This window comes from Aquila chrysaetos, chromosome 6 (genome assembly GCF_900496995.4).
Source record: "Aquila chrysaetos chrysaetos chromosome 6, bAquChr1.4, whole genome shotgun sequence".
Taxonomy (NCBI): domain Eukaryota; kingdom Metazoa; phylum Chordata; class Aves; order Accipitriformes; family Accipitridae; genus Aquila; species Aquila chrysaetos.
This window is the reverse complement of record NC_044009.1, coordinates 7,343,717-7,370,139: the sequence shown is the minus strand read 5'-3', so window position 1 is coordinate 7,370,139 and position 26,423 is coordinate 7,343,717. Positions and strand designations below refer to the sequence as shown.

The 26,423-nt window shown below is 42.2% G+C and overlaps 1 protein-coding gene across 3 annotated transcripts in view; it reads right to left on the bottom strand.

The window, feature by feature from the left end:
- TMCO4 (transmembrane and coiled-coil domains 4) overlaps nucleotides 1-26,392 on the bottom strand; it is a 42,565-nt gene extending 16,173 nt beyond the window's left edge. Inside the window, exons 1-12 of one of the 3 annotated variants that reach the window (XM_030016675.2) lie at nucleotides 25,966-26,392; nucleotides 22,414-22,598; nucleotides 21,811-21,985; nucleotides 17,119-17,146; nucleotides 15,043-15,175; nucleotides 11,278-11,375; nucleotides 10,427-10,570; nucleotides 9,789-9,908; nucleotides 7,572-7,736; nucleotides 6,878-7,014; nucleotides 5,287-5,371; nucleotides 1,398-1,515 (exon numbers count right to left, since the gene is read on the bottom strand). In XM_030016675.2, coding sequence (XP_029872535.1) covers nucleotides 1,398-1,515; nucleotides 5,287-5,371; nucleotides 6,878-7,014; nucleotides 7,572-7,736; nucleotides 9,789-9,908; nucleotides 10,427-10,570; nucleotides 11,278-11,375; nucleotides 15,043-15,175; nucleotides 17,119-17,146; nucleotides 21,811-21,985; nucleotides 22,414-22,592 — 1,382 coding nt within the window. In that variant the 5' untranslated portion in view covers nucleotides 22,593-22,598; nucleotides 25,966-26,392. The other 2 variants (XM_030016674.2, XM_030016676.1) reach the window with 2 other exon arrangements.
- Nucleotides 26,393-26,423: the final 31 nt, after the last annotated feature.

Below are 26,423 nucleotides of genomic sequence, written 5' to 3'. Positions count from 1 at the left end.
TGCTATCATTTATGGCTTCTTGGAAGAACACAGAAGCACTCCCAAGGAGGCAGCAATTGCTTTTTCCTTATGTCACATGAAGAAATACTGTAACTGGTGTGCACATCCAGCATCCATAAAACCTCCTGTGATCCAAAAAGGACAAAAGCAACAATTTTCAGCCTGACAGATGGGATTAATAATTTATTGTTTTAATCTTGAATGCTTTTAATTCTTTCATTTAGTTCTTCTTTGTAAATTAATATACTATGTTAGATGCACGGTAATGCAATACTTCCTCATCTTATACATATGTATGTAGGCATACGTATGCATGTGTGTATGGGAAGTACCGACAGCATTTTCAACTGTCCTTGACCTGCGGGCTCATGGCTTTAGAAGCTGTCTTGACTTGCAGTTACACGTTCTTTGCTAATCTTCTTGCCTGGTTATTTCTCAATTTATTTTCCCATGCTCTTAGTCTTCCCTGCTTCATTCCTTCATTTTAATTTCCCCTCTTCTAATTGTGCTGGTAAGCATTGTTCTTGTCACAATTATCTTCCAATACACAGTCATTAGATTTGATACTGTCACTTGAATTCTTAATAGCTTTTATAAGATTGACTTCAGCTGTTTTGTGCCTCTGATCTCCCTCTTCTCACCCAGCAGCTCTCACAACTCTGCATAGCAGTTGGCTGTGCAGTTTTAAAAGGCTGATATTTGGTTTCGAGGTAACCTATCTATTCTTTCACATCCTTAGTAAATTTGCTACAGCTATTCCAGCTATACCTCCTTTGTAAGTAAAATGTCTTTTTCATGTGGACTATCTTGACCAGAAACTGACTCCAGACATAAAAAATCTTCCATTTGCTGGAGCTCCTTCCCTTCCATTGCAATTTTCACATCTTGTTCCCCATAAGCAGCCCCTAGTGAATTGTATCTCAAAGCTTTTATAGATTTTAATTCACATTCTTTAATTGTCAGTGAACTTAATGGCCGTATTTATAGTCCTTTACATAAAGCTGAGACTTAAAGGGGCCTTAGAATATGTCAAATTACGCACACAAACACACTGACCCAGCTTTAAGCTGCCAGGGTGATGTAACACTGCCACTGGATGAACAGGACCTACATTTTGAGTGCCTCAGGCTCCCAGTGTAACTATGCATCGCAAACAGCCAGGAGCCAGAGACAGAACAGCCTTCAAGTGTCTCCTGAAGACTGTCATCTCCAATTAATCTGAGGGAGAGACCTCCAGAAGGAAGAGGCTCTGGCACTGCTGTCTCTGGTGCTACTGAATCAACATGCTCACCAGCTGAACAATTATTCACTTACAAAATGTTTAAAAGGGATAAATGTACAAAATCATTTCAAAGTGACGCTAGGATAATGAAGCAGAGAACTGAGCATGTACAGACCTGCAATAACCATTTATGATCCTGCCCGACACCACTTTTGTGATAGCTTTCCAGTACTTGGCTTCACCTTCCACTGGAGCTCCCAGTAAGACCACATCTTCAATGATCCCTTGAGAATCTATTCAAGTTAAAGCAGAACAGCTTAGATTTAGAAGACACATCAGAAAATATATCTTTGCATGTACATGAAGAAGGGGTACATTCAGATGTGCACTACAGAAAAATAATAATTTCTGTGATTTAAATTTTAAAGACAAAAATGATGAAAAGGAGGATCTTAAACATCATTTTGTGTAAATGTTAAGTGTCTGCAGTTCCAGCTGGAGTCAGTAAACATGAAAATTAGAGATCCTGAGAGAGTGAAAGGAACTAGGCTGAAGGCAAGAGGGAGAAGGGGCCTTGCCTCTGTCCGGAAAGATGCAGTTCAAGCAGCAAACCTGTGGAAAGTTCTTTCCACAGACCTATTGATCTGGGCTTGCACAGAGCTGAACTATTACGCTTTGAAACAGGTGAAGGGGACTGACATTCCATATAGTGAGTAAATGCTGTCATATAGTAAGCACGATAAAACTCTTCCGGAGTTCATGAAAAATATGACCTGTACATGCAACAGAAAACCCCAAATTCTTAACATTGATTGGGAACTAGCAACAATGAAGGCATTTACCAACATGAAGTGGTAAACCATCAACTGGCTTGATTTTCTTGAAGGGTACTTTAACCTGAATGCCCAGGGCATGATTTGCTGAAAAGGAACGTTGACTTCTAAGCGTAACAAATCTTCCTCTCTTATCAGACAGCTGCAGCTGGGGAACAGTAGAAATAATGACTGAATGAGAAATACTGGGCAGCTCTGCTACTTTCCTAAACTCCTAAACAATATATTAATATCTATTCATAAATCTCCTTTGTAAAGAGAGATCAAGCACCTGATGCCATAGCAGTGAAATGAAATTCACAGCAGCGCATGTCTTGGGAGACTCCTGGACATAGCATGCCAAAGCCATACTCTCCACGTGTGGGAGACCAGCGTTCACAAGATGTGAGCTAAAACATTCTCAGGCTGGTGTTTGCGGTTCATAAAATAATATACTGAAGTTTACGGGGAAGTGAAAGTGAGAATGACTGCATACCACATCAAGTAATGAGGGAGAGGTGCTGCCTGGCTAGACTTTTTACATGTAAATCAATTGGTTTCCTTTCCCTGATAGCAGTAAACGACTTGGAGCTGCCTGCAGTGCCTGCATCTTTCTCTGCAGTGTAAATCCCAGCACCTGACAACAATCCAAAAGAGCTCTCGTGGTATTATTTCTTATTGCAAAGCAAATTTTGCACCAATCAAGAGAACAGCAAAGACCAATTCAATTTTGTTAGTGTAATCTGTGAGCAATAAAGTCCTGTTCCCATAATCATGGGCAATGAAAAAGAAACCCAGAGCCTTGCAAACAGGGAGCTCATTCCAACCAAGGTACTAAATTCCAGGGCCGAAGTGTGAGCCAACTGAATAAACAAACAGCTAATTCATCAGGATCCCAAACATTTGGGCAAGGCATTGAAAGCTTTTGTTTCTCCAGTCCTTTGTACAGCTTATTTCTCGCTCAGAACAAAAATGTTTAGCCCTGGCTGAAAAATACTCATTTTCTTTGAACGTTGACAGAGGGCGACAGCAACCTGAAGACAGATCACTGGCCTACATAGTTGCTGACACTCTAGATAAATTAAATGTATTTCACAGTTTACAAATCTTTTATATGATGAACAATGAAGTCTGCACAAGCAGGAAAACAGGAAAAAAAAAAAAGGAATTACTGATGGGGAAAAATTAAAAACTGATAAGATGATTTGTCCAGAAAAAGTGCGGAAGATACAAGCTGACCCAGAGGCCATAACCAGTCCTTGGGAGCTGGGCTCTGCTGTGCCTTTAGGGTACAACTCACTGGGCAAAGAGGAAAGCATCTCATCATGTTAGTCCTCACTGAAAAGAGAACAGGGGTGGAATTTAGCTCTCTCTGGGCAGATGCAGTGCCAAGGACAGTGTTTCATGGCAGAGTTTGGCAGCAGTATTCCTGATACCTAACCACAGCAGAGATGATAACCCAGTGGTGATACTGGTCACAGGAGCAATTCTGTAGGATGCTGTGATCAGTATTAGACAGCTATGTAATATGGGATACCTCACTCCCATCACGCGCAGTTTGGTGTCAAGGTTCAGGTTCTGGTGGTAACAGCCGTTACCAGTTTTCATTAGTTTACACTTCTTATTTAACTAAAATGCATGGGAATCATGATGAAGAAATCAGACCAGTGATCTTCTCATGCAGTAACTTGTCTCTGATGGGTCATTACTACATCTTCTGCTATAATGTCATTTTCTGGAAACCTGCTAAGCTCTGGCTTCCAAAGTAATTTGTGATGATGTATCCCAAAGGTTGTTTAATTGCCTCGCAGAAGAGTATTTTCTTTTAACAGAATTTGAGTTTCTGCCATGGTGTTTCACTGGATAATCCATGATTAGTTATTTGTCCTCAGAAATGCCACTGCCATCTGGATACAAAAGGCCTGCATGACTAGGCCTTGTATTTCTTTTCTGTGAGACATCCAAGTCCAAACCCAAATCAGTCTCAGATGTCCCAGGTCCCAGCTCCATTCCTTCTGTGGCTTGTGCTGGAATGTGCATGTGAAGAACGCCTTGGCAATCTGTGCTAAACATGCTGCTTTTCATCTCGCAAACAGCTCAGCTTTCATAATTCAATTAAGGAACTGAAAAATTAGTGTACAGTGGGGAGCTGCTATGATACATAATTACGATGCTTAGATTTCTTTAGAATGGCAGCCAACCTTAAAGACCCCTAATGATTTCCTTTCGTGTATTACTTAGTTATGGTCCCATGTTATTCCAGCAAGAGACTGCAGAGCATTAAATAAAAGCCTGAAAATATCTCAGCCCCTGGCGTTCTTAGGACACAAAAAGAGTAGATCTAGGGCCAGATTAGGATCTGGGTTCTGGCTTCAGTATAACTCCATTAAGATCATTCTGGATTTGATTAGATTTATTTTGAGAACAGAATTCCTGTATTTGAGGACTTCCATCTTAAACCAGAAGTGGAGTTCTGGTACACAGCTGTCAACAGAAAAAATGCTGACCTTCTCCATCCTCACTTGACTCTTTTCCCACCTTCTTGGACTTTATTGAACATTTTCCTTTATAAAGCTCCTTATTTATTAGCAACTCTTTGTGAGGCTAAATGGTTAATGAATTAAATTAGCTACGTAGGGGGGGAAGGCAGGCTGCATGCACATACTCACTACTGACTCAACTCCAAGATGCAATTTACATCAACTGATCATAATTATTTTATTCTTTTTCTAAATTAAAAATAGAATCTATTAATAAACAGAACCACAATGGGTAATAAATTGACAGATGGTTTTATACTTGACTTTGGGGGAAAATTACCATGAAAATAGCAGATGACAGTGGCATTTCAGTGACTTAAATGGAAGGGAGGACTCAGGGAATCAGATACAATAGCTACAGAGCGCTTCCAATAAAGGCAAAGCATCCTCTGCCAAGATCACAGTGGCACGTGGGCAGCTCACAGACTGATCTAGCAGCCAAATGTCATAGAATGTCAAGTTGTTGTTTACAGACTGGAGACCAAACTGACACACTGGAGCACTTCGAGTGAAGACAGTGGATTTAATCCACTGAACAGGTGGAAATGACAGTAGAATTTGGCTCCAAATGCATTTCAAAACCATTTTTTAAAGTATTTGTCCTATCCTAAAAGACCCAAGCTCTGCTCCAGAAGAACTTTTCCTCTTGGAAGAAAAACTCTACCAGCAGTAAGGAAAATAAAGGAGAAAAAGGTTAGAAGGTGAATTTTACCTTTTTCTTGAGCCATTTCCTGCAGGCAGAAGTAAATGACTCTTGCACCCAGACTGAAGCCAATCAGTGTGACAGGTCGCTTGCCCTAAGAAAGATGGAAAGGAGAAAATGCCATCAAATACTGTTCTAGACCTAAAAAGAGAGACTGGCTGCAGGATCCCTGAGACCCTGATACACAAAGCACTTCTGCTTGTGCATGATCTTTTAAACATTTGAGCAATTTGGTTGATTTCAAAGGGATTATGTATCCCCAAAGTTATGCACAGTTCAATATTGAGAATTCTGCATATCTGAGTATTTTGTGGGTTTTGATATTCAGAAAATCAGTTGAAAGAATCTAATGATCAGAAGTTACAACAAAGCAGATGTTTCAAGCAGAAACAAAACAGATGCTGTCATTGTTTTGAAATTTCCAAATGAAAGCCTAATTGAAGGAGCAAAATTTTCCTCGAAATGTTTCAACAAACAGAAGAAGCTGTAATACAAAAATACTGACCACTCTAGATTTCAGACTGAATGACAGCAGCACTGTGTAGCTGTTACAAAAAATGATGTGGGTTAAGCTTTTATTTTGAATAGCCTAATAAGATTTTCTGTAAGATCAAAGGGAGCCTAATCTCAACAACAATGAAAAATGGTCTTTGTATTAACCAGTGAGCAGGTGTGTGAGGGACTCCCTAGACATCATGCTAACTAGTTTTAGATGCTCCAGCACATTGGTATGTGTGTTTTCACAATAGTGAATGCTTAAAAGGCAGTAACAAATGCCCCCAAGCAAAACAAAGGGCTTGTATGAAATAAAGTTTATTGCCTTTCCTGGGATTGTATTTTTATGAGAAATCAAGTTTGTTTCTACTCGACTGTTTCACATTGTTACGACACGCAGCTCTGGGGCCATGGCTCCCATAGGGCTCCTCTATAATAGATACCGGACTAGCGTGCCTGTGAGACAAACACATGGCCAGCAGAAAAGAGCCTCCCTCCATGCCAGCAATAGCCCAGCAAATAATGGCAGGCTTTTGGGGGGCAGGAACATCTTTTGCAAGCTTTCTCAGGAAGGCTTAATAACTTCTGTCACTTTTTTCAGGTACCAGCCCATTCCACTTCTCTGTAGGCAAAACGTGGCTCACGGTGCATCTCCTGCTGCACAGTCTTCTCTTCCGTGTTTTGCTAGTGCCTCTTAATTATCAGTGAATATTTTTAACACTCTGTATTCTCTTTTCTTTTTCACCTGTCTTTACTTTCTGTTCTCAGATTTCCACTAGGTGAGCTGGCCTGGCTGGTGACATGGTCAAGCCACTTGTCATTTATAACCTGGATCACTTCTTCTTCATTTAGAAAAGCTTTAGGTTAAATGGAATGAATCTTAGTGGGATTTCTCTGACTCAGTTGGGACTTCCTATTATTCCCCAATGAACCAGATACATTCTGGTCACCTTCATGCAGCATTTTTTCATTTTTCAGTTTATTATTAATTTTTGTCTGCCTGGAAAGATACCACTTGACAGTTAACTAGCATGACTACAAAACTTAACCTCCATGGGCCAAATCCCTTCCAGCTATTATTCCTGGATAATTTCTAGCCAATTACCTGCTGTCGACTGAGCAGGATATGTGCTAGGTGTTTGCCTACTTCAGCAGACCGATGGAGACACACTCCCCAGGGGTTGTCAATGACACTGGCAACAGTCAAGAGTGAAGCTGGCCAAGTCAAGGCTGTCACAATACCTGCAACACACAAAGCAAACAGCACCACATAGTCACAAATCTGGGCTGCTCTTAGGAAACATCAAAAGCAAGATGGTTCACTGAAGTTAAAAGCTAAACCTAGGACCTTTTGTCATTTCCAGTTCTTCTTTCTCAAGAGCTGATCTGAGAAATATTTTGCTAGACTAAAGATAAGAAAGAATCTGATGTTCTGATACGGAGGCAAACAGACGCTATGCATGAATGTAACCTGCATGTTTGAGAGGTTTATGTAAAGCAGTAAAACACAGTGTAATAACATAGAGAAATAAAGTCACACGTGAAGGAAGGTGTTTCCAGATGTAATTTTAAAAGAACAAGTCAATGACACAGAGGCAAAGCAATCCAGGAAAGCAAACGTAAATTACAGGTGTGGCAGAGAAGGTTCTCAGGCCACATCTGCAGGGTGGTACCAATACTGCCGAGGAAGATGTCTTCTCAGAAATCTTCCTTGTTTAGGAAAGCTCCCTTAAACAGACACCAACAGTGAAACTGCACAAGAGCCACTTGAGCAGATCTGATAACATTTAGGTTCTTACCTGACAAGACAGTGAATTTTAGGGCTTCTTGAGCCATCATGTTCACAAAACCATTCAGCAGGGAATCTAAGGCGTTGCCAAGCTCCATCAAGTACTTGGATTCCCAGGCCAGACAATACTGCTCACTCGATTGCAACATGCTGCTCCATGGTGCTGTGAAGCTCCCTGAGAAAGGTTGCAAAGATGGAATTCATGTTCAGAGAAAATGCAACAACAGCTGACTCCTGGCAAGATGAGTCCAACAGAGAATCAGAAAAAAACCTGCAGGACACTGGAATGTACTGATATACTGTGATAACAAGGAATCATATTTAAAAATACTGTTAGATTTAGACTCCATATTTCCACTGTTTTACAATAAATTTGGGCCTTGTAAATAGTTGTGCAGCTTTAGCTGCCTTGGCAAAGAGTCTTCAGCATGGACAGGCTCAGAGTTCATAACCCATTCAGTTGCCTCAGAGACTGCCAAGACAGATGGACATTAACACTAATTATGTCAGGTATTAAGGACATTCCTCCTGTCATCAGACATCAGGCCAAGTCCTGCAGCTCCATCTTCTCATACAGACCAAAGGAGGGCCTGTCCTGAGAAAGATGAAGTGCTGAATGGCCGCACGGACTGAGTTCTATGGGACCAGAAGCATAGAAAATATGTAAGATCTTGTCAAAATCTATCACAGAGCATCTTCCCAGCACTTCAGTTAGGTGGGCAAGGACTGCAGTAATGGCCCTGTTTGAAAACAAGAAATCTGCATTTGCAGATCCAGACTGTAATTATTTTTACTTTGCCATCTAGCCTAGTTAGCCACTTGAGTTTAATTCTTTTCCCTCCAGGTGCTACTCAAAAGCAGTACCTGGATGTTTGAGAGATAATGGATAATTTCCACTGTGCAAGTCTAATTTTTGGCTGAAAGAACAATTTTTAAGCCATACTCTCTCCTGTTTGTAGTGTAGCTTGTACTAAGTGGCCAGGAGGGGCCTGGCAATGCTATTAATGGCAGATGAACTCTGAAGGGCAGAGCAGAATTTTCATTTTAATTAACTGAAACCCCTCCCACACTGTTCCTTCCCCAAATCACACAGGGCAGGATGAGGCAGCTGCTGACCAAAGTGGCATGAAAGAGCCCCATGCCAGATCACATCACAATGTACTGTCAAATTTGTGAATGTATAGCTACTGGGAGCTCAAAAATCACAAGGTAGCGAATTCTGTAAAAATCCTGTCCTCAGTCCCTCTGTTTTAAGGAGTCATGCAAGTGTGTGAATAGACAGACACAGCTGTAAGGAGGAAAATGGATGACAATTCTAGTTTTGCTTTTTTAAACATTATACCAGATTGCTAGTTATGGAAGAATAATGTGTGTCATTTGTAACTCCCTTTTAAGGGCAAACAGACACAAAAACATTCCTGAAGGGACGCACTTGTCTTTGTAACAGTGCCTGGGAGCCCTCCAACCCCAAGGATTTGGACCCCTGGCAAGCAGACAATGAGAAAAGCCAAAGCACAGTACTGCAAAGTGAAAATAACCTTGCTCTGACAACAAGCTGCAACCTAACAAGAAACAGGACAGACACATCCTTCTGCATTAATGATACCCAATGTTAATCATGATGCTTCTGCATAAATTGGCAGCTGTTCAGTCAGGTTGCTGAACACATCAGCAGACAGTTGACATATGTTGTATGACAAGCTATACTGGAAACTGAAACACTGCAGACTTTTCAAGGTTGTTGCCTCTAAGTTCACCTCCTCAGTGCTGTGCTTAACAGGATTTACTTGACAGAACTTTCTTGCCAATAAACCTCATTATCTGGCAGATAGCAAGAAAGAAAAAAGACACTATTTTCTGTTAATTGCTGGAGGATAAGCATAAGGTCTGAGAGATCGGTGAGACACTTTGCACTAGTGCTGGAAATCATCCACCCCAAACAGACCTTTCCTAGCAAAACCAGACAGCATTTATTAACAGAAACAATCCTGCTATGACTACTAGCAATCCGACTATCACTACCAATTTACTGTCCTCTCTCTTTCCTCTGTTTTGATTGGGATTGCAGATTGGGTTACAAAGTCTTACGTTGAGAGTTGATCTCTTTTAGTCAGCAGGCAATGCAAGTGTGGGGAAGACACGGTGCTATGAGAGCACTAACAGTGCCTGGAGTGGAACACAGATGTGGCTCTCCAGGTTCCTCTCAGTTTCCTCATCTTGTTCTTACCATACTTGCCAGTGCACAGCCATCCAGTAATTGCTATGGTGATATGAAGCTGCTTTCCTTCAGTAAGTGGGAGGAATTCAAACTCTTCTATGGCTCCCACACGCTTCTTCATCTTGTATCCTACACACAGCAAGGCAGAAACAGGAGTCTCAGAAATAGCGCAGCAAGGACAGACTCTGCTAACAGTAGAAGTTCGTAAAAGATTACTTGGGTAATTTGGATAAGGCTTTTTTCCTTCCCAAAACCCTCAGCAAGTCCATGCATTACTTAGAGCTTGGTATGGGGCCAACACGATCCTTCCAAGCTTGTATGATCTGAGGGAATCCCAGCAGAAGGCTTTTTTGCTGCAGACCAGACATCGGCTGTAACAGCTGCTGCTCTCCATGGCAGCATCTTTCTAATCCAAAGCAGCAAGCTCTCATTTCCTTCATTAGCCACATACCAAATATTATTTTCCTACTTGGTCATCAGGGGCTACACAGTATCTTAATCAACATTGAAATAAAAATTTCATAGTTGTAAGATTATACCTCAAGTTGCTTTCCTTGCTCTGCAGAGCTGAGTGAAGTCATTAGCTCTGCATTTGCAGACATGATCCTGTCCCTCAGTAGCTGAGAAATGTGCAGTCACTCTCTTACCAGTAAGGCCAGCTCCAGCTGCTCCAAAAAGAGATGCCATGACAGCAATTCCAGCAGTCGAACCTAAAGCAGCTGCTCCAGCACTTCCGATGATAGTAGCAGCTCCCGCAGCAACCAGAGGGGCAGCAAGACCCCCCGTCAAGCCTGGAGATGCAACAAGTAATATCACCAAACTATTATCACTTACAAAAACCAGGCGGTCATTTCCCTGTGCTGTGTGAGTACTGCTAATGCTACTGAAAGAGCACAAATGGTGGTCTTTTTTGCATCACCAATAAAGGGGCTTTCTGAGACCCTCCCCAGGCCCTGAATCTCAGCACAGACTTCAGTAAAAATTAAGAATAACTTAAAAGTCAAAGGAAGAATGTGTGGTAGATTGGGGTGAGCTATGCCCTATTTGCTTAGGAAATGATCTAGTCTCATGCTATTTTGAATTGAGAGTTGAAGATCTGATCCTCTTACAACACAAGAGCAAAAGAGGTGAAAACATTTTTTAAGGGTGATGACCTCGGTTTAATACTTCCCCCAGCCAGTGAAGCTACACTGGAATAACTTTTCCAGCTAATTCTTTCAGTTTCATTTTCATGTGGCTGAAAATACGTTTCTTGGATTTGGGGTTTCTTTTGTTGTTTTTTTTGTGTTGCTTTTTTTTGTTTGGGGTGGTTTTTTGGTATCCGAAGTGACACACTACCTTCAGCCTGGCAAAGAAAAGCAGTGAAAATTTTAAAAGTAGAGCTTGGGCTAAAAGGTATGATATGATGGCTTCTGTTACTGAATGTGTAATTCAGCCCCCCCTCGTGCTGTGAATGCAATTCAGGAGCAAGTCTCCAAAATGCCTAGGGCAGCCTTACCGATCACTGTTCCACCCCCAACGGTTGCCAAACCAATCAGCAGATATCTCTTCAGCTTTTTTCTTCTTTCCTTCTTTTTTCTTGATACTTCCGCAGTTCTGTGGGGGGATTAGAAGCACAAAAACTGACGGAAAAGCCTGATGGATAGGAGTGCTGCATCTGAATCTGCTTTTATTCTCCTCAGTGTAATTTCCCTACCGGGAACAGTAAAAAGTAACATGCAGGTGTGGACTGTGACAACACACTCAGATTTATAAGCATGGACATAAACCCACAGATTTAAACTGAAACGATTTAATTGCTGACAAAAGCCAACAGATGTTACTTACTTGGAAAACCCTTCCTAATAGGGCTGAAGCTTGTAAAAAAAAAGAAACAAAAAGTCAAAAGCATTTCAGTAACTGTATACTGCCTATGTGTCTTAAAAAAACACAAGAAAGCTAAGTGGAAGCAGGGCAAAGTGTTTGAAACAAAAGGGAATGGGGTAATTTGTGCTAACAAACAAAGAGATGGAATTAAACTGTTTTCCAACAACTGTTTATATTGAGCCGCTTTCTAATTGCACATCACAATATAATAATATAATAGGTATTAAACACAGTCATTAGTTCATTTGTCTGTGTGCATTTAAGCTACACTTTAACAAGCTTATCACAAACAGGTAAATAAACCTAAAAGGAACAAATATCACTTATTAGGCACTACTTCTGGCTTCTTTCCACTGTCTTTGGTTTCTCTCTTACAAGAAATACTTCCCACTTCAGAGTAAAGTGCAAAAACCAGAAGATACTGGAATAAGTTGTTTACAGAGGAAGGTTCCTTCTAGCCTGCTTATGCAGTGGTTAATCTGGGCCTTGAAACATGAGAATTTATCTTGCTTCCAAACTTGGATATTTTCCCTCTTAATCCTAGCCTAATTGTGGATTTTCATTATCCATATAATTGCCTAATCCTTCCTGGACCCCCCTAAGCGCACTGTAATTTTGATAAAGACAATTTTCGATGAGTCCCAAACAATATGCAGCTTTGTAAAACACAGCAGGAGGAGAATGGAGCACAGTGGGCGAAATCCCTGCGTCGCTGAAGTCAATGGCAGAACTCCCGCTGACTTGCATGGCACGGAGACTTTGTTTCCACAGAGATCCTCTGAAAAAACATGGTGTGTTACCTTCTGCAGCTGCAAATGTAACTGTCTGCAGAGAACAAGAGTGCAGCCTGCAATGGCTACCTCTTCAGCAATTTCTGTATAACCAAGTTCACTTTCTACAACCCCATGGTGAAAGCAGTATTTGGATATGCCCTAGTTTGTGCATGCAGTCACCAATCTGAATGCCTGGCTTTGGAAAAAATGCTCCTGGAGTTCTTTAAACAAGTGCTGCAGTCTGATTGTTAATACCTCAGTTGGCAATATCCAGCAATTGCTGTTCTACATAGTGGTTCACCAGCTTTTACAGTCAATGTGCTATTGTCTCAGGCTGAACATAATGACATTGAGAGAGCTGAAATACAGCTAACCTGGCTTTAGTTGCAATAATGAGCAATTTGAGTTATGTGGGTAGAAAGATAGTTTGCAGCTAAATCCTGCCTGAAGATGCAGTAAGTAAAACTACTGTCATGAGAAGTTTTACCTGTCATTGCTTTCCTTCTGTAGCTGCTAGCAACTGCTTTTGACAGTTGCTTTCCTAATAGCTTCTGCATTACAATTATCACTTGATTACCAGACTGCTTTTTATCCACTATGGTAATTAACTGCTTCTTCTGGTACTTCTCTACCCTCGGTGATGTTGGATATGCAGCTTCTTGCCTGAACCACAAATTAAGTTCAGAGAGATTTTATAGGTGGAATTTCAGGTCATTTTCCAATGATGAAAAGTGGCAAGAGTACACGTTAGCGAGCAACTGATGTAATGTTTTCCAGTTTCATACAGAACCACGTACAAAAGAGAGGTTCACACCTGCAAGTCAGAACATGTTTGGTGCTAGTAATAGGGATTTAAGTGTTTGGAACATTGTTCTACAGATGATTGAACATTTAACCTTGCAGGTTCTGGGCCACAGTTCAACACATCTACAGCAGCAAAGGCAGGAGCAAAACCTTCTGTTAACAAGTATCAGTAAAAAATGCCTGTGCAGAAGCTGCCAAAACCCTGTTTGGTTGCTACTGTTCCAAAACCTCTTGCAGTGGATGGTCAAAGCTGGAAGCATCCTAAGCAGATGTTGATGTATTCCCTGCCCCGAAAAGTCTGTGAGGTCAAAGTGGTGACAGGTTTATATTCTGCTTCCTTCCCCTGTTGACTCCTAACTTTCAAACAAACAAAGGGTCACTGATTCCCCACAAATCTCAGCCTTGTGCTTGTTTTAGCACTGTACTAACGAACGTGTTCCCAGTGCAGTATTACATCACTCTCACTACAAAGACTTTCCTCCTTTTTATCTTATAGGTATTTACTTCCATGGCTGCAACTTGGGCAAAGAACGAGATTGAAATCCATGGCTTTTGCCACACCAGCTATGCACAAAACCCACTGGGCTAGCTGCAATGTTTGAAAGCCACGCTTGTAAGTATGCGGCGTAATTCTCCAGTTGCTCTTGCCATTAGCAGACACACCACTATCTTTTTGGGCTGTGCTACAGGAGCCACAGTCCAGTTGATGCAGAATTAGGTACTGGAGCATCATCTTTGCAAGCGACACCCCACCCTCAGCATCAGTGTTTTCCTGCGCTTAAAGGCCCAGGATTGAGGTTGTTTCCACAAGCCACAGCAAAACAGTCCCCATTAATACCAACCTTTGCTCCTGCATGCCAAATGGTGTCCTGTTTAGCAGTCCATGATCTTTGAGATTATTTTGACTTTCCCTTTTTACAGCACCCTATAAAGTTAAGCTTAATTTAAATAAAGCTATAACTGAAAGATACCCGTCACATGCTGGACCCCATGGTAATGTCTGAACTGTTGATTAAAGGGATGTTGATTAAAGACTTCATTAGCACTCAGGTTAATCTCATAACCTGTTTGCTGAGTTGACAGATAAAAATATTCAGCAGTCCCTTGGAAGTCCACTACGGACACATTTACTGCCTTACGTATCACTAAACCTTCCCACAATTCCTGCTGATAAGTGGAATATAAAAATACTACATTTCTTATAGATACCAAATTTTTGGCTGTTTCACATCTGAGAAGTGGTGATTAAGAGAATTAATCTTATATTAATAACACAGAATTAGGAGTCAGGTCCGTAAGTATCTAAAGATGCAGACTGTTGCCCTCAGAAATCTACCTTCAATAGGAGTTAAGACAGCTGTTTCTTAAACAGGCACAGAGAAGGACAGATCCATAGAAAATGAGCAGTTGAGGATCTAATGCTGAAATTTATAGAAACTTCATTCTGCAAGAGGCAGTTCTATCTGAAGAATATTGGGCCAAGAGATAAGAGACACAAGATGTTTGTGATGTATTTAAGCACAATCTGCAGTCTAGGAGAGGCAACTGGAACAAGGAAATTAAGCAGTTCAGTGTGGAGTAGCCTTTACCAGCTTGCAAGGTTGGGTCTTGGCTCTGATTTTAAGAATGCTGAGCTTTCCTGCTTCTTAGTGCAGCTGAAGTGCTGTGAGGGCTCTGCAACCCTAATCAAGCCATAAATGATTACGCTAAGAGCCATGGGGGGAATGATCAGAGACTGGACTTAGGCACAAGTAATTACTGGTAAGCTTTCAAGCACCAGCAGTGTTTTTTCATCCCATAGTCAACCCAAATATTCTTACTCTGACTCTTCCTCTTTTTGTTCCTTCAGGCTCTCAAGCAGAGATTCCTCCAGGACTTCCAGCTCCTCCAACGGGATTCTCAGCAGCCAGGTGATATGGCAGATCAACACCCTTGCTCGAGCATCGTAGTACCCTTAAACAGAGGGAAGACCAAGAAATCAATCAGTCTTCATCACACCAGATTAAACAGCGAGTGGTGCACTCAGCTGTCCTAGAGGACCATGTTACATACAAGCATAGCTTCTTCTCTCAGGCCCTTTGTCTTCCATGTATTTGAAGACAACCCCTACTATCTAGAGAAGAGAGTGATAAATGTAAAATCCTCCCTCCCTGCAAACCTCACTACACCAGTTAATTGCCTCTATGGCAGAAAAAGGATCTCAAATCCTTTGGTCTTCATCCTCTGTGACAGAGGCCTTTTGGCTCTGGATAGGCTGCATCTTTCTTCTCAACAGAGAAATGCTGCAGCAAGACCAGTCCTAACTGGAAATATCAAATATATATATATATGCGTAACATGACACAGTACACCTCAACGATGCACCAATGCAAGATATGGTATTTTGTAAAAATGCACCTCCATGCAAAAGCTTTATATTCAATTCATCTTGTTGGCAACAAGAGGCACTCTGGAGTTTTAAAGCTACACACTGGCTCACCTAGCAGCATCACTGATACTTGTTTGCATTTATACTTCACTGCCGGATGTGCAGGAGTGGACAGTGTACTCAGACAATGTGCGATAGGAGAAACGATTGATCCTGGGCTTATAAGCAGCTGTTCTTAAAGAAAAGACATTTTAAATGTAATAGATTTTAAATTATTTGTGCCAACTCTTGCTTTTTTAATGAGTTTCTCTCAGTAGCACCTGCTGCTTCCTGATGGTGGGCTTTTGTAAAGGGTTCTTGGTGCACTCTGGGATGAAAAATGCAATTGCTTTTCTAGGGGTGGGTGAAGATACCAGCAAGACCCAACTACAAAGTATGTTTCTGATACCCGCTGCACGTAGCTCAAATATGGCATTTGGCAATCTATTAAGTTTATTTATTTATTGCCATCATTACCAAATACCAAACTACTTCGGTAGGCTTTAATGACGGCACTTTTAAGATTTGTGCTTGGTTGAGAAATACGGATAGTATTTATCTTCACTTCATCACCAATACGTGCCACATCTTGCAAGCCCAAGCAGGTGTTTTAACGAGTAGCCTTCTTGCTTCCTGTCTGCTAATACATAACTTAGCTTTTCACTTAGCCAGCCTGGCAGTAAGTCAGCAAGGCTTGAAAATATATTTCTTTTAAATTCCAGCTTAGCAAAATAAGCAGTTTTGCAATAACTGACTTGTCAATTTTCCATTAAAAATAAAGCAAGAACAAAAGTGGTACTTTGTTCTGCACCGAAACAGGCTAATCAGCAGTGAGTTCTCTCCTGTGAGAACATGTTAAAACAGAGATTTAAAAAAACACAAGTAGTGATATAAAACAGGCTTCTTTTAGAAATGAACATTTTGTTTCATGAATTTTATCAGACTAATCCATGTTATGGATTGTAAACCAGAAAAATTGTTTTATGCATAATATAATATATGAGTAAAATCACATTTATTTATAATAGGCTTCACAGGACACTCTGGAATTTATTCCCTGAATATTTTTTTTTTCTTTTTAGGCAACAAGTGATCTGCAGAAAATTTGTTAGGCTGAGGTTTTCGTAACAGCTTTACTGCCTTCCTAAAGGAAGAGATCACCAGCTCCCCTGGAAACACTGGAGAAAAGACACCCCACTCTAGGTATTTCAGTTCAGAACTTTTCTACCATCACAGACTTTTGCATGCCAATGAAGGGCATGTGAAGGTAAGGAGGTGAACAGTTGTTCAATTTTTAACAGATATTATTAATCATTCCTAATATAATAGTTGCCTTTCCTGTAGTGGATGCAGGGAGTGTGCTGCTTTTGCTATACAGGAAGCAAACATAAAATAGGACGGTACTTTGAGCTTTCTGAGCATTTTAAAGTATCAGATGTAAACTCCATCTACATTATTCTTACAAAAAACAAATGCTAGATAAACTTACCATCTCTAAGAGAGAAGGATAGAAGGTCCTAAAAAGAAAAAAAGAATATTCAAGTTAAAACTGATGATGTATGCCTGGAGGTATCAAAATGGAGGCATGAAAACCCACTGGACTGATTTAATTACTGCAGCATTTCAGTTCATAAACATGGGAAGCCAGCAAGCCTACAATTCAGCAAGGCAGCACAGAGCAAAGCCAGATGCTTCCAGCACAAAAGTCTCCATAGGCAGGTACAAACAGCTGGACAGAAGTAGACAATGCTTGGTATGGCCTGGATCATCCCATGTTTTTTGTTATTAGTGATCCTGTCGCAACTGAAATCACCATAATTACACCGGACTTCAAAGTTTAGAGAAACAGGGCTCTAATATTCCTACAACTCTAATGCCTTCTGCTCGCTATGTAGTCATATATACTCATATTTTCAACATGAGTAACAGGTTTGAATGCTACTCTAATGGACCAGTGGCCCCTATTTTCTTTGGCATTCTGGGAATTCATAGCTCTAGGCAGTAAGGCTGAACTGGCATGAAGTTCTTTTGGATTAAGTGCTCAAAAATAGAAAACTCGGAATTTATGGCCATCTGTCAAGACTGAGGGACTTGACTTCTGTGTTGGCTCTTCACCATAAAAAAATCAGAAAAACAAATCAATCCAATAGATGGTTTCTATGGACAAATCCACAAAGAAAGAGATCAGTGTTTTTACTACTGTGTTCTCCTCTTTTATTGTCACTGGACAAATTTTAAGTTCTTTATGTAACTACAACACTAAGCACTAGCTCAGTCTAGCTACTTCCCTCTCCTACACATAAATAAAGCACAGCTGAATTTTACAGGGAATCCTTCAGCCCTTTGGGAACACAAAAAATGCAGCCAAAGATGTAGGAGGTTGCCAAAGAGTTGATGATTATTAGTCCCATAAGCTCCTAAGCAAAATTTGTATCGTAAAAATGTCTCTAATCTTTCCCCTACTGCATGAGAAGTGTAGAACGGAGAACAAGCCATCCTTAACCAACTCCTACTAGAAGAAGGGCAAACTGTAGATACTATCCAAGGAAAAGTAAGTGCCTGGACTCCAAATATCATTTTAACATGAGAAGAGTCTGCTATTTCATAAAGGAGAAGAGAGCTTTTGCATAGGACTGGGGAAACCAAGCGATTAGGACAGCTGAACTCCCACCTATGGGTGCTTTTTGACCAGGTATAGCCCCAAAACCTTTGCTCCACTGCTGCCTAATGTTTTCACACACACCCCTCTGCTGCTGAATATCTGGGTGGCTGCTCCCATCCACAGAGATGCCTTCTTTTGCTTGCCTGTCCTGCAAATCCTAATGGGATAAGGATTTCCAGAAGGTATCTGTTGGGCTGGGCTCTGCACAAAGCAGTCATCACTGCTCCTTCATCCTGCATCCCAATGGCCAGAGCACTCACCCAAGAAAAGGAAGGTCCTGGTTTGCTATCTCCAGTGTGTGAATAACCCTTTTAATTTAAGTTAGTCACTGAATCAGGTCTCCTCTGTTCCCCTAATCACCACAGTGCAGAAAAAATGGCTTCTTTTTAGGTCTGGCCATGATTAGTATTCTGTGCATGCACACACGCTGCAGACTGTTCCCCAGACTCGTTGGTGGGATGTGGGAATTGGAGACATTCATCCCCATAGACAGAGGGAGGAATGTAACCCTGGTTTCCCAAAGCCCGAGTACTGTAACTACCCAGATATTAGATACATGGGCACCATCACCTCCTCCCTGGCTGCAGTTTTGTGGGGAAGGGTTGGTATAGAGGCATCAAAGCCCAGCAGAAGGTCCAGGGCTGGGATTCCCAAGCAGAAAGTTGACCAAGCAAAGAGCCTGAAGTCTAGAATAAGGTGAAGCTTGAGACCTTGTTGCCATCATTTTCCATGGACTAATATAGGCAGCCTCTTGAACAGGGTTACTGGTTTGTGCAGAGCCCATTTGTAGGCAATAAATTCTCCCTGTGTGTTGCAAAGGGAGCTGTGGGTGTTGACTCGGGTCCTGTACGATATGCCCAGTATTGTCTGTCGCACCTAGTATCAAATAACTTCTTTTGAAAATCTGGCCTCAGCATTTACATACCTGCATTTCAGAAGGTAAGGGATGGATACACGTAATCAGGTGATAAACTGGAACTACTGTTTTTATTGCATCTGTGCCAATTAGCATTCTCAACTATTTCTAATTGGTTTAGGCTTTACACGTACTGCTGTGCAGTCATCTGGAATCCAATCAGCATTGATTGATTAGATTAGTTCACAAGTAGTTTATTTTCCTCCTCTAAACAGCAGGTATTATATTTCAGTCTTATTTTGAAGTTGGTGTTTTGAATCTCCCTGTGAACTCTGTACGCAAGATTACCACCCATATGGCTGAGAAGCCTTACAAAGAAAGGGAAGCAATCTTTATTCAGAATCTTTGCTAGCTTTTTATGAATTGCTGCAAGTTCAAAACCCATTTCCTCAACAACAGAGCGCATCCAATCCACAGCACGGTGGATGCATGTAGAAAAACACAGGAAAATGGGCATTCTAAGTATGTTCACAGAAAAAAAATTATTCATAGTAAGAACTTTCAACATTTTCTCACCTATCATCACTTCTTCACCTCTTTTTGTTGCACTGCCTTCTCATACCGCACCCACAGCCTGTGTGTTATGACTACTGTCCTTAAAGGATTCAGTTAACCAACATTTGCCTGTATTAGTCATCTGCAATGAAGGCAAACAAAGATAAAAATCCATAATCCTCAAATTTTCATTGAATCAATGATGAGCTCACCTCTAATCTCCTGACCTCATGTATCATCCCTTCAGCATCGCTAAGATGGAGGGCATTCAAAAATGCAGGCTTTGGTGCCGACAGGACCCTGCCACTGAGCACGCTGAGCAATTAAAGCGTGTACTTGTTAAATAAACAGTAAATGTTGCATCAGGAGCAGCTGAATACAAAGAAGCAAGAGCACCATAAAGCAACATATCAAGAATTCACAAAGCTCTGACCTGTAGCTTGTTTATTTTCAGGTAAGAAGGAAAAAGCTGATCTCAGCCTTGATACACTGAAGTTTCCCACACGCCAGTATGCTTTCCCAAAGACATGTTGCAAGCCTCTGCTGCCTTGCTCTACAAAAGTCTTTAATTCTATTCTTCCTTTGACAAAATCAATCACCTTGCCCATATACATGACTGCATAAGGTACTGATGATGTTGTGGCATTAGGCTGATAGCTATTCCTGATCTTTGCTTTCAATTAATCAAAGAATTGTTATCTACAGCTTCTGTATTCCACCTGAATCCAGGTGATAAGTGCCTCAGTTCTCTGGCTCAGAGCAAAATACCATGCGCTCCCACTGATGCAGAGTCACTTTTGTAAAAGCACATGGAGCCCTTATGCAACATAAGCTCGGAGCAAGCACAAGCTAAATTTCTCCCTTAATAAACTCAGCAGCAATGCAGGAAGATGTGTCTAAATCTAGAGAATCCATTCTGAAGCAGCAAGAACAAGGGAAACAACCTGGGAAGTACCACGCAGAAAAAAACGAGTGTGGATTTATTGATTTTGAGCAAAAAACATCGAAATAGCTGCTCCTATTTTAGAAGATCTGTCCTAACTTGTTAATTAAGCTTAAGATTCTCTGTCGCTATATTCATACCATTACAGGGCTTTGGGCACTGCAACATTCGGATGTTTGGAGCAGATCCTCTGAGGCCTTTTATGGACTGACTAGGAGACACAAAAGATGGCTGAGATAATGGGAGCTGTTCATGATGACCAAGAAAGTTCACTGCTATCACATCTTTACTTACACAGCCATGTTCTCACATCTGCTGTTCTGTCAGGCCATTGCTAAAGGTGAGTGTGTGATAACTATTACTCAATACCAGAGTACTGTCTGCATGCAGGATATCTCACTATTTCCTTGTGTGCAGCGCACCGCGCAGGGTGCAAAGTGACAGCGGCCACGTTATGTGTGGTGGCAGCAGCAGCCTACCATGCTCTTCACCCTACACAGCATAACGTGAGGCTGGATGAGGAGGTATCTTCCCCAGCTGAGACTCTGCGGCAAAGATAAACACCACGGAAATGCTTTGCCTTTTTTATCTTTACGTCAGCTTTTACATCAGAACATTAGGGAGTAGTCCCAGTCTCACTAATACCTCCTCAGTGAAAGAAAATAAAGTCACAATAACTTATTTCCTTCTGGCCAAAGCTGACTCTGGAAGAACGACTCTGGAAATTGTGCTATTTGGAGCATGTATGTAGAAGTGTTTTGTATTACAGGTATGGTGAAGGGGCTTTTAAACAAATGAAAATCCTGTCTATCATGTTCAGTATTTCACCAAAATCTGTAGAACACACATATGAATCAAAAACCACTGCAAAAATACAGTCAAAGTAAAGAGTTTGACAGTTCTCTCTTCTGTAGAGCAAAAGTGTCAAAGACATAAAACATTAATTCAACAGACAGTAACTGTGCCTCATGTTCATCACTTCCATGAGCTGTTTATGGATAGAGAGACTGACAGTCACCCACAAAGCTGCTCAGAAATATATGCATATCAGAAATACTGATTTTACTTCCCTGACTGTACAAATAGAGCTTCAATTGCAAACACACACATATGACAAATCTCTTTTGCAAAAGCAAACAAGGGCGAGGGGAACATATGAACTTACTTGGGTAACGACAACTGGATTTTCTTTCAAGATAGGATCCTTCAGCAAAATCTGGGCAAAAGTTTCTGTGCCCTCACCTCCTAAGCCACTAGCAAATGCTGTCATGGCAGGTAAGACAGCATCGGGCAGGTCCAGCCATTTCACAAAGCCCTCAATGAATTCTGTCCTGAAAGAGCTGTAAGGCAACAGTAGCAGTTAAGGCTCCGTAACTGGGTATTTTTTGCAAAGTTTGAGTGGTCCCTGCTTTCAGATGTTGATCTGCTGCTGTTCACACAAAAATCAAAGCATCGTAAGAAGCCAGCAGAAGTCGAGTTGCTACGCAAGCTGGCTAAACAAACATGCAAGCAATCTGAACGGAGCTATACCTTTCTTCAATACATGCTCTGAAGTCTGCAATATTAAGGGATGCAATTTGTGCTGAAGTATAAAAGTCGTAAAGGTGTAAGAGAGAAAGTTAATACAATTAAGAAAACACCTTATGTCAAAAGGATCTTCCACTCCCCTAACCTCAGAAGACCCCACACAGAGTCTGATACCAGCTCCATCCGAGCTGCTACCCAAAAGCCACCTCCTTTGCTCGCCCCTTCCTACCCCATGTAGTACCTTTGCTCTTTTTCAGGGAACAGCCATGCTAGGGATATCCCACAAAGCGCCGCATAAGCAAATCTTCCCGGTTCGCCCAGCTGCTGGCCCAGAAGCACACACGGTTCCTTTTCACCTGCCTGTTCAGCGCTGCTATGCTCTTTCGAAGCCCAACCTTTCCACTTCTCTTCTGCAGCCATTTTTACCTGCAAGTTCAAAGAGGAAAAAGCAGAAGAAAAAAAACCAAACAAACAGTTGGAAACCAGGAAGCAAGGAGACAAATTGCCTTTGCTTTTTCACTCTCACACTTGCTGTCGGTGTTAAGTCTATCAAAGTCCAGCTTGTGTATGCCCCCACAACAAGGTGCTGCGACCAAAGAAGATGACAGGAGACTTTCTGTTCACCAATTCTCAACAGTTTTGCACAAAATGAACCAACAATACTTCACACAGCAAAAGGAGAAGTCCCCTTCAAGATGCAAAGAGACTGGGTTCCGCTCAGGCATATCACTCACATGTTTACTGCAAAAATAACATGTAAAATAAAAGCTCTGCACATGGTGCAGGGACCAGTACAGCTGCCTGGGAAATAACTTGCCTCTCTCCTCCTCAACCCAAATTGCTCCTCTGTTTATTTTGCCAATGGCATTAAGAAAGTTGAGTCCAGCTGCAGCCTCTGATGTGATGGACTTCTAATGCGTTCCATGGACATTGCAATGCCTTGCTTGTAACATTCTCTCCTCTATACAACCTCTCACTGCTTTTTGCATAAACATAAGATCCCTGTGCCACACGGACCTGGAGCTGGGAAAAACTATTAATTTTTAGAGCGCAGACATGCATGCTTCCAACAAAAAGGCTTACAAGTGCTCCCTGGGAGCCCCCCAATTATACAAGCAGCCATCCGAGAAGACTGAAATCAGGCAGATGTGACAACAGTTCATTTCACAATTCAACGTGGTTAACAATCTGCTCCAAAGCTCACTTACATCACGTGAAATTTCTATTGACTTCATCAAGATTGTTGGTTTCTAAGGGGTCAAATCACCTATTTCATTATATACTTCCTATTTAAATGTTTCCTTTCTTCTGAACCCTGTAGAAAGGAAAGAGCCTAAACAGGAATTAAGAGCCCATGACACTACAACTGAATCTCAGAGCATGCAGACACCATTTACGGGATAGTCTGAGAGTCCTAGAAGAAAGAAAAGGAGCACAGGATCAGGTCTTTTTAAAGAGATTTTATTATCTGCATGCTGTCTGTCATGGTCTTTCAGGAAAGGTGTCTGTCTTGCCTTCCCACTCAGAAATTTATTTGAGGCGATTTGTATGTCTCAAGGCTTGCACTATTTAACTGCTGATGTATAAATGCAAGGAAAATTCATCACTCAAGGGCCGATGGTTATCGTAACTCGCACCTCTCGCCCTGGGAGAGCTCACGCCCTCACAACATGTACCCCCAATGCCCATCCGTGGCTTGAGCACACAGGTCTAAGGCATCTCGGTGCGTTTCCATGGAAACATCACATTCCAGCAATATGGGAGCACAAAGTCCGCAGGAATAAACTGTTATTCCTGTACCAACCAGAGAAGGGACATGCCAGATGACGTCTCCCCAGAGAGAGCAGGCGCCTGGGATCAATCCTGGCCCCAGCAGGCCCACTCCAGTACCAACCTCAACAGGCAGCAGCATTTAAGCTTGCTGAATTGCAGGTGATGCAAGACATGTCTCCATGCTGTCCAGGACTCTCTTACAAAATCCCAAGATTGTTTTATGACCTCAGGAGCTCCAAAGCCCTCATTTGGACACCCCAAATCCATTTCGTATCACTCACTAAGCTCTGATCTTCCCAAAACATCCAGACTTACAGACCAATTTGCCCAGAAATAATCTAACACTTAAAGTTTCAATATCTTTATAATTACTTGGCATGTCTACTCACCTCTGGACACAGATTTATTACCTTATTATGGGAGACAGCACTGAAAATAAAATCCCCTTCCCTGCTGTGATAGGTTCATATGAAAAGTGAAACAGCTAAAAAGGACCCAGAAACAGTACAATTGTTTAACCTTGTTTCCCAGTAACATAAAGGATGTGACCAATTATGGAGCAACACCATAGTGGCTTCTTGCATGCAACTTTATTGGTGTTATGCAACAAATAATTCACGATGCTGAGCACCTAGAATACCTAGAGAAAGTTTTTGAAAGACTTTGCTCTGAAGATGCCCTGATCAGTACCCTCGATGTGCATCCCTCAACATAGTTATCTATTTCGTCATAAATACCTAGGAAAAAATGGGCTTTGGTTTTCAGACATGCAGCATAAAAAAAGGGCAACATGTGATTTAGTAAAGAAAACTTGGGCCAAGAAGTTTTGCCACTAAATCCAAGATGAGGGAATTGAGAGCTAGAAATCTATCCCACAAGTTATCTACAGTTTGTGGCAAAATTTTTTTCTCACTTCCAGCGCTCAATTTTCACACAAAGCCCTTTGTTTTCTTGAGAGGTGGTGTATTTTATATAGCGGCTCCCGCAATCCTGTTTGGAAAGCAGAAAGTTAATCTTTTGTGGATCTAAAGTTGTACAATATGCACACGCTCCCTACTGCTAGAAGAAGAAATACAGAGATGCTGGCATCATTTTCATCCTAAACCATGACAAAAGTGATCAAACCACCAACACGTTAATCTCAGAGACCCTCAAAAGTCAATGAGGCATCTCAACTTCAGAGAAGTAGCTGTAGATAATTATTCACGTGGGCCTGGCCAAAAAGTCCCTTATGAAGGCACACCAGAGGATGGCACTGCCAAACTGTGGTTAAGCATCAGACACAACACTGTGACTGCAGAAGCATTTGGGCAGGTGAGTTTTCTTGGCGACTTGTGCAGGGCTCCAGAGCCACACACATGCTTACACGCCAGGAGTGCCAATGCCTTCGCTTTTAATCCATAGATATGAAGTACAAATACAGAATGCAATTAATTCAGTCCCAGATAAAATCGCATCTTGCCCCCAAAACATGCAAATGCAATACAGACGGCCGCCGCAGTAATGCATGCTAAATGTAGAACAGAGATGAGAGACCAAGGGGAGGGGTGGGGGGACATAGAAATGCTAAAAGCTTAAGTAGTTGCAAAACTGAGCATGTTTGATCCGGTTAATCCAGACGTTTGTAGCAGCAGTGACTGAGAAGCAATGGCATTACACAGAAGGTGAGCAAAGCTGCAAAGAAGGACATGACCAGGAGAAAGAAATCGCTAGCGGGAAAAATATGAAGGAAACACCTCCGCTGGGAAAGCTGCGAGGACCAACATCTCCACAGCTGCCGACATTCACCTTTATCGCAAGTCCTTTGCGTCTGAAATCTCTGGTGCTAGAATACAGGCGGTTTTTTTACAGAAAGTAGCACTTTCGACAACCACTGAGGGGAGGAAACCAGCCCCCGACAGCAGGGCGGACACCGGTACAGCCCTTCCCTCAGGGAGCGGCCTGAGGAGAGGGTCCCGCCCGCTCGTTGCCCCTCAGCTGACGGAGCTGTACCTCAGCCGTACCCAGCCCCTCTCCCCACCTCTCCCGGCCCGGACCCGACCTGCTACCGGCCCGGTCTCAAATAGGAGCCGCCGCGCCCCCTTCCGCCGCCTCCCGCCCGCCTCTTCCTGCCCTGCGCGCCCTTCCCGCCGCCACTACGCAATCTGCGTACGGTAGGCGGGCTGCGCTGGGCGATCCTATGTGCTGCTGCGCGATCGGCGTAGCGAGGCGCGTAGTTTGCGGAGCGTAGGTGGGAGGCTCGCTGGACTGAGGTGATGGCGAGGACTGGCGGTGGGCCTCGGGCCGGCCCTTACCCGGCTCCTTCGCAGGGGTGGTGGTCGGTCCGTCTCCGCCACGAGATAGCTATAGGTGCTCTTTTGTCGCTGCCCATCTTTATTTGCAGTCTTGGGCTTTGTCCACCATGTTGGTGGCTCGCTCGGGGTTTAGGCCTAGCTGGGTACCAGCCCTTTTACTCCCTTTAAAGCCCTTCTTCCCCTG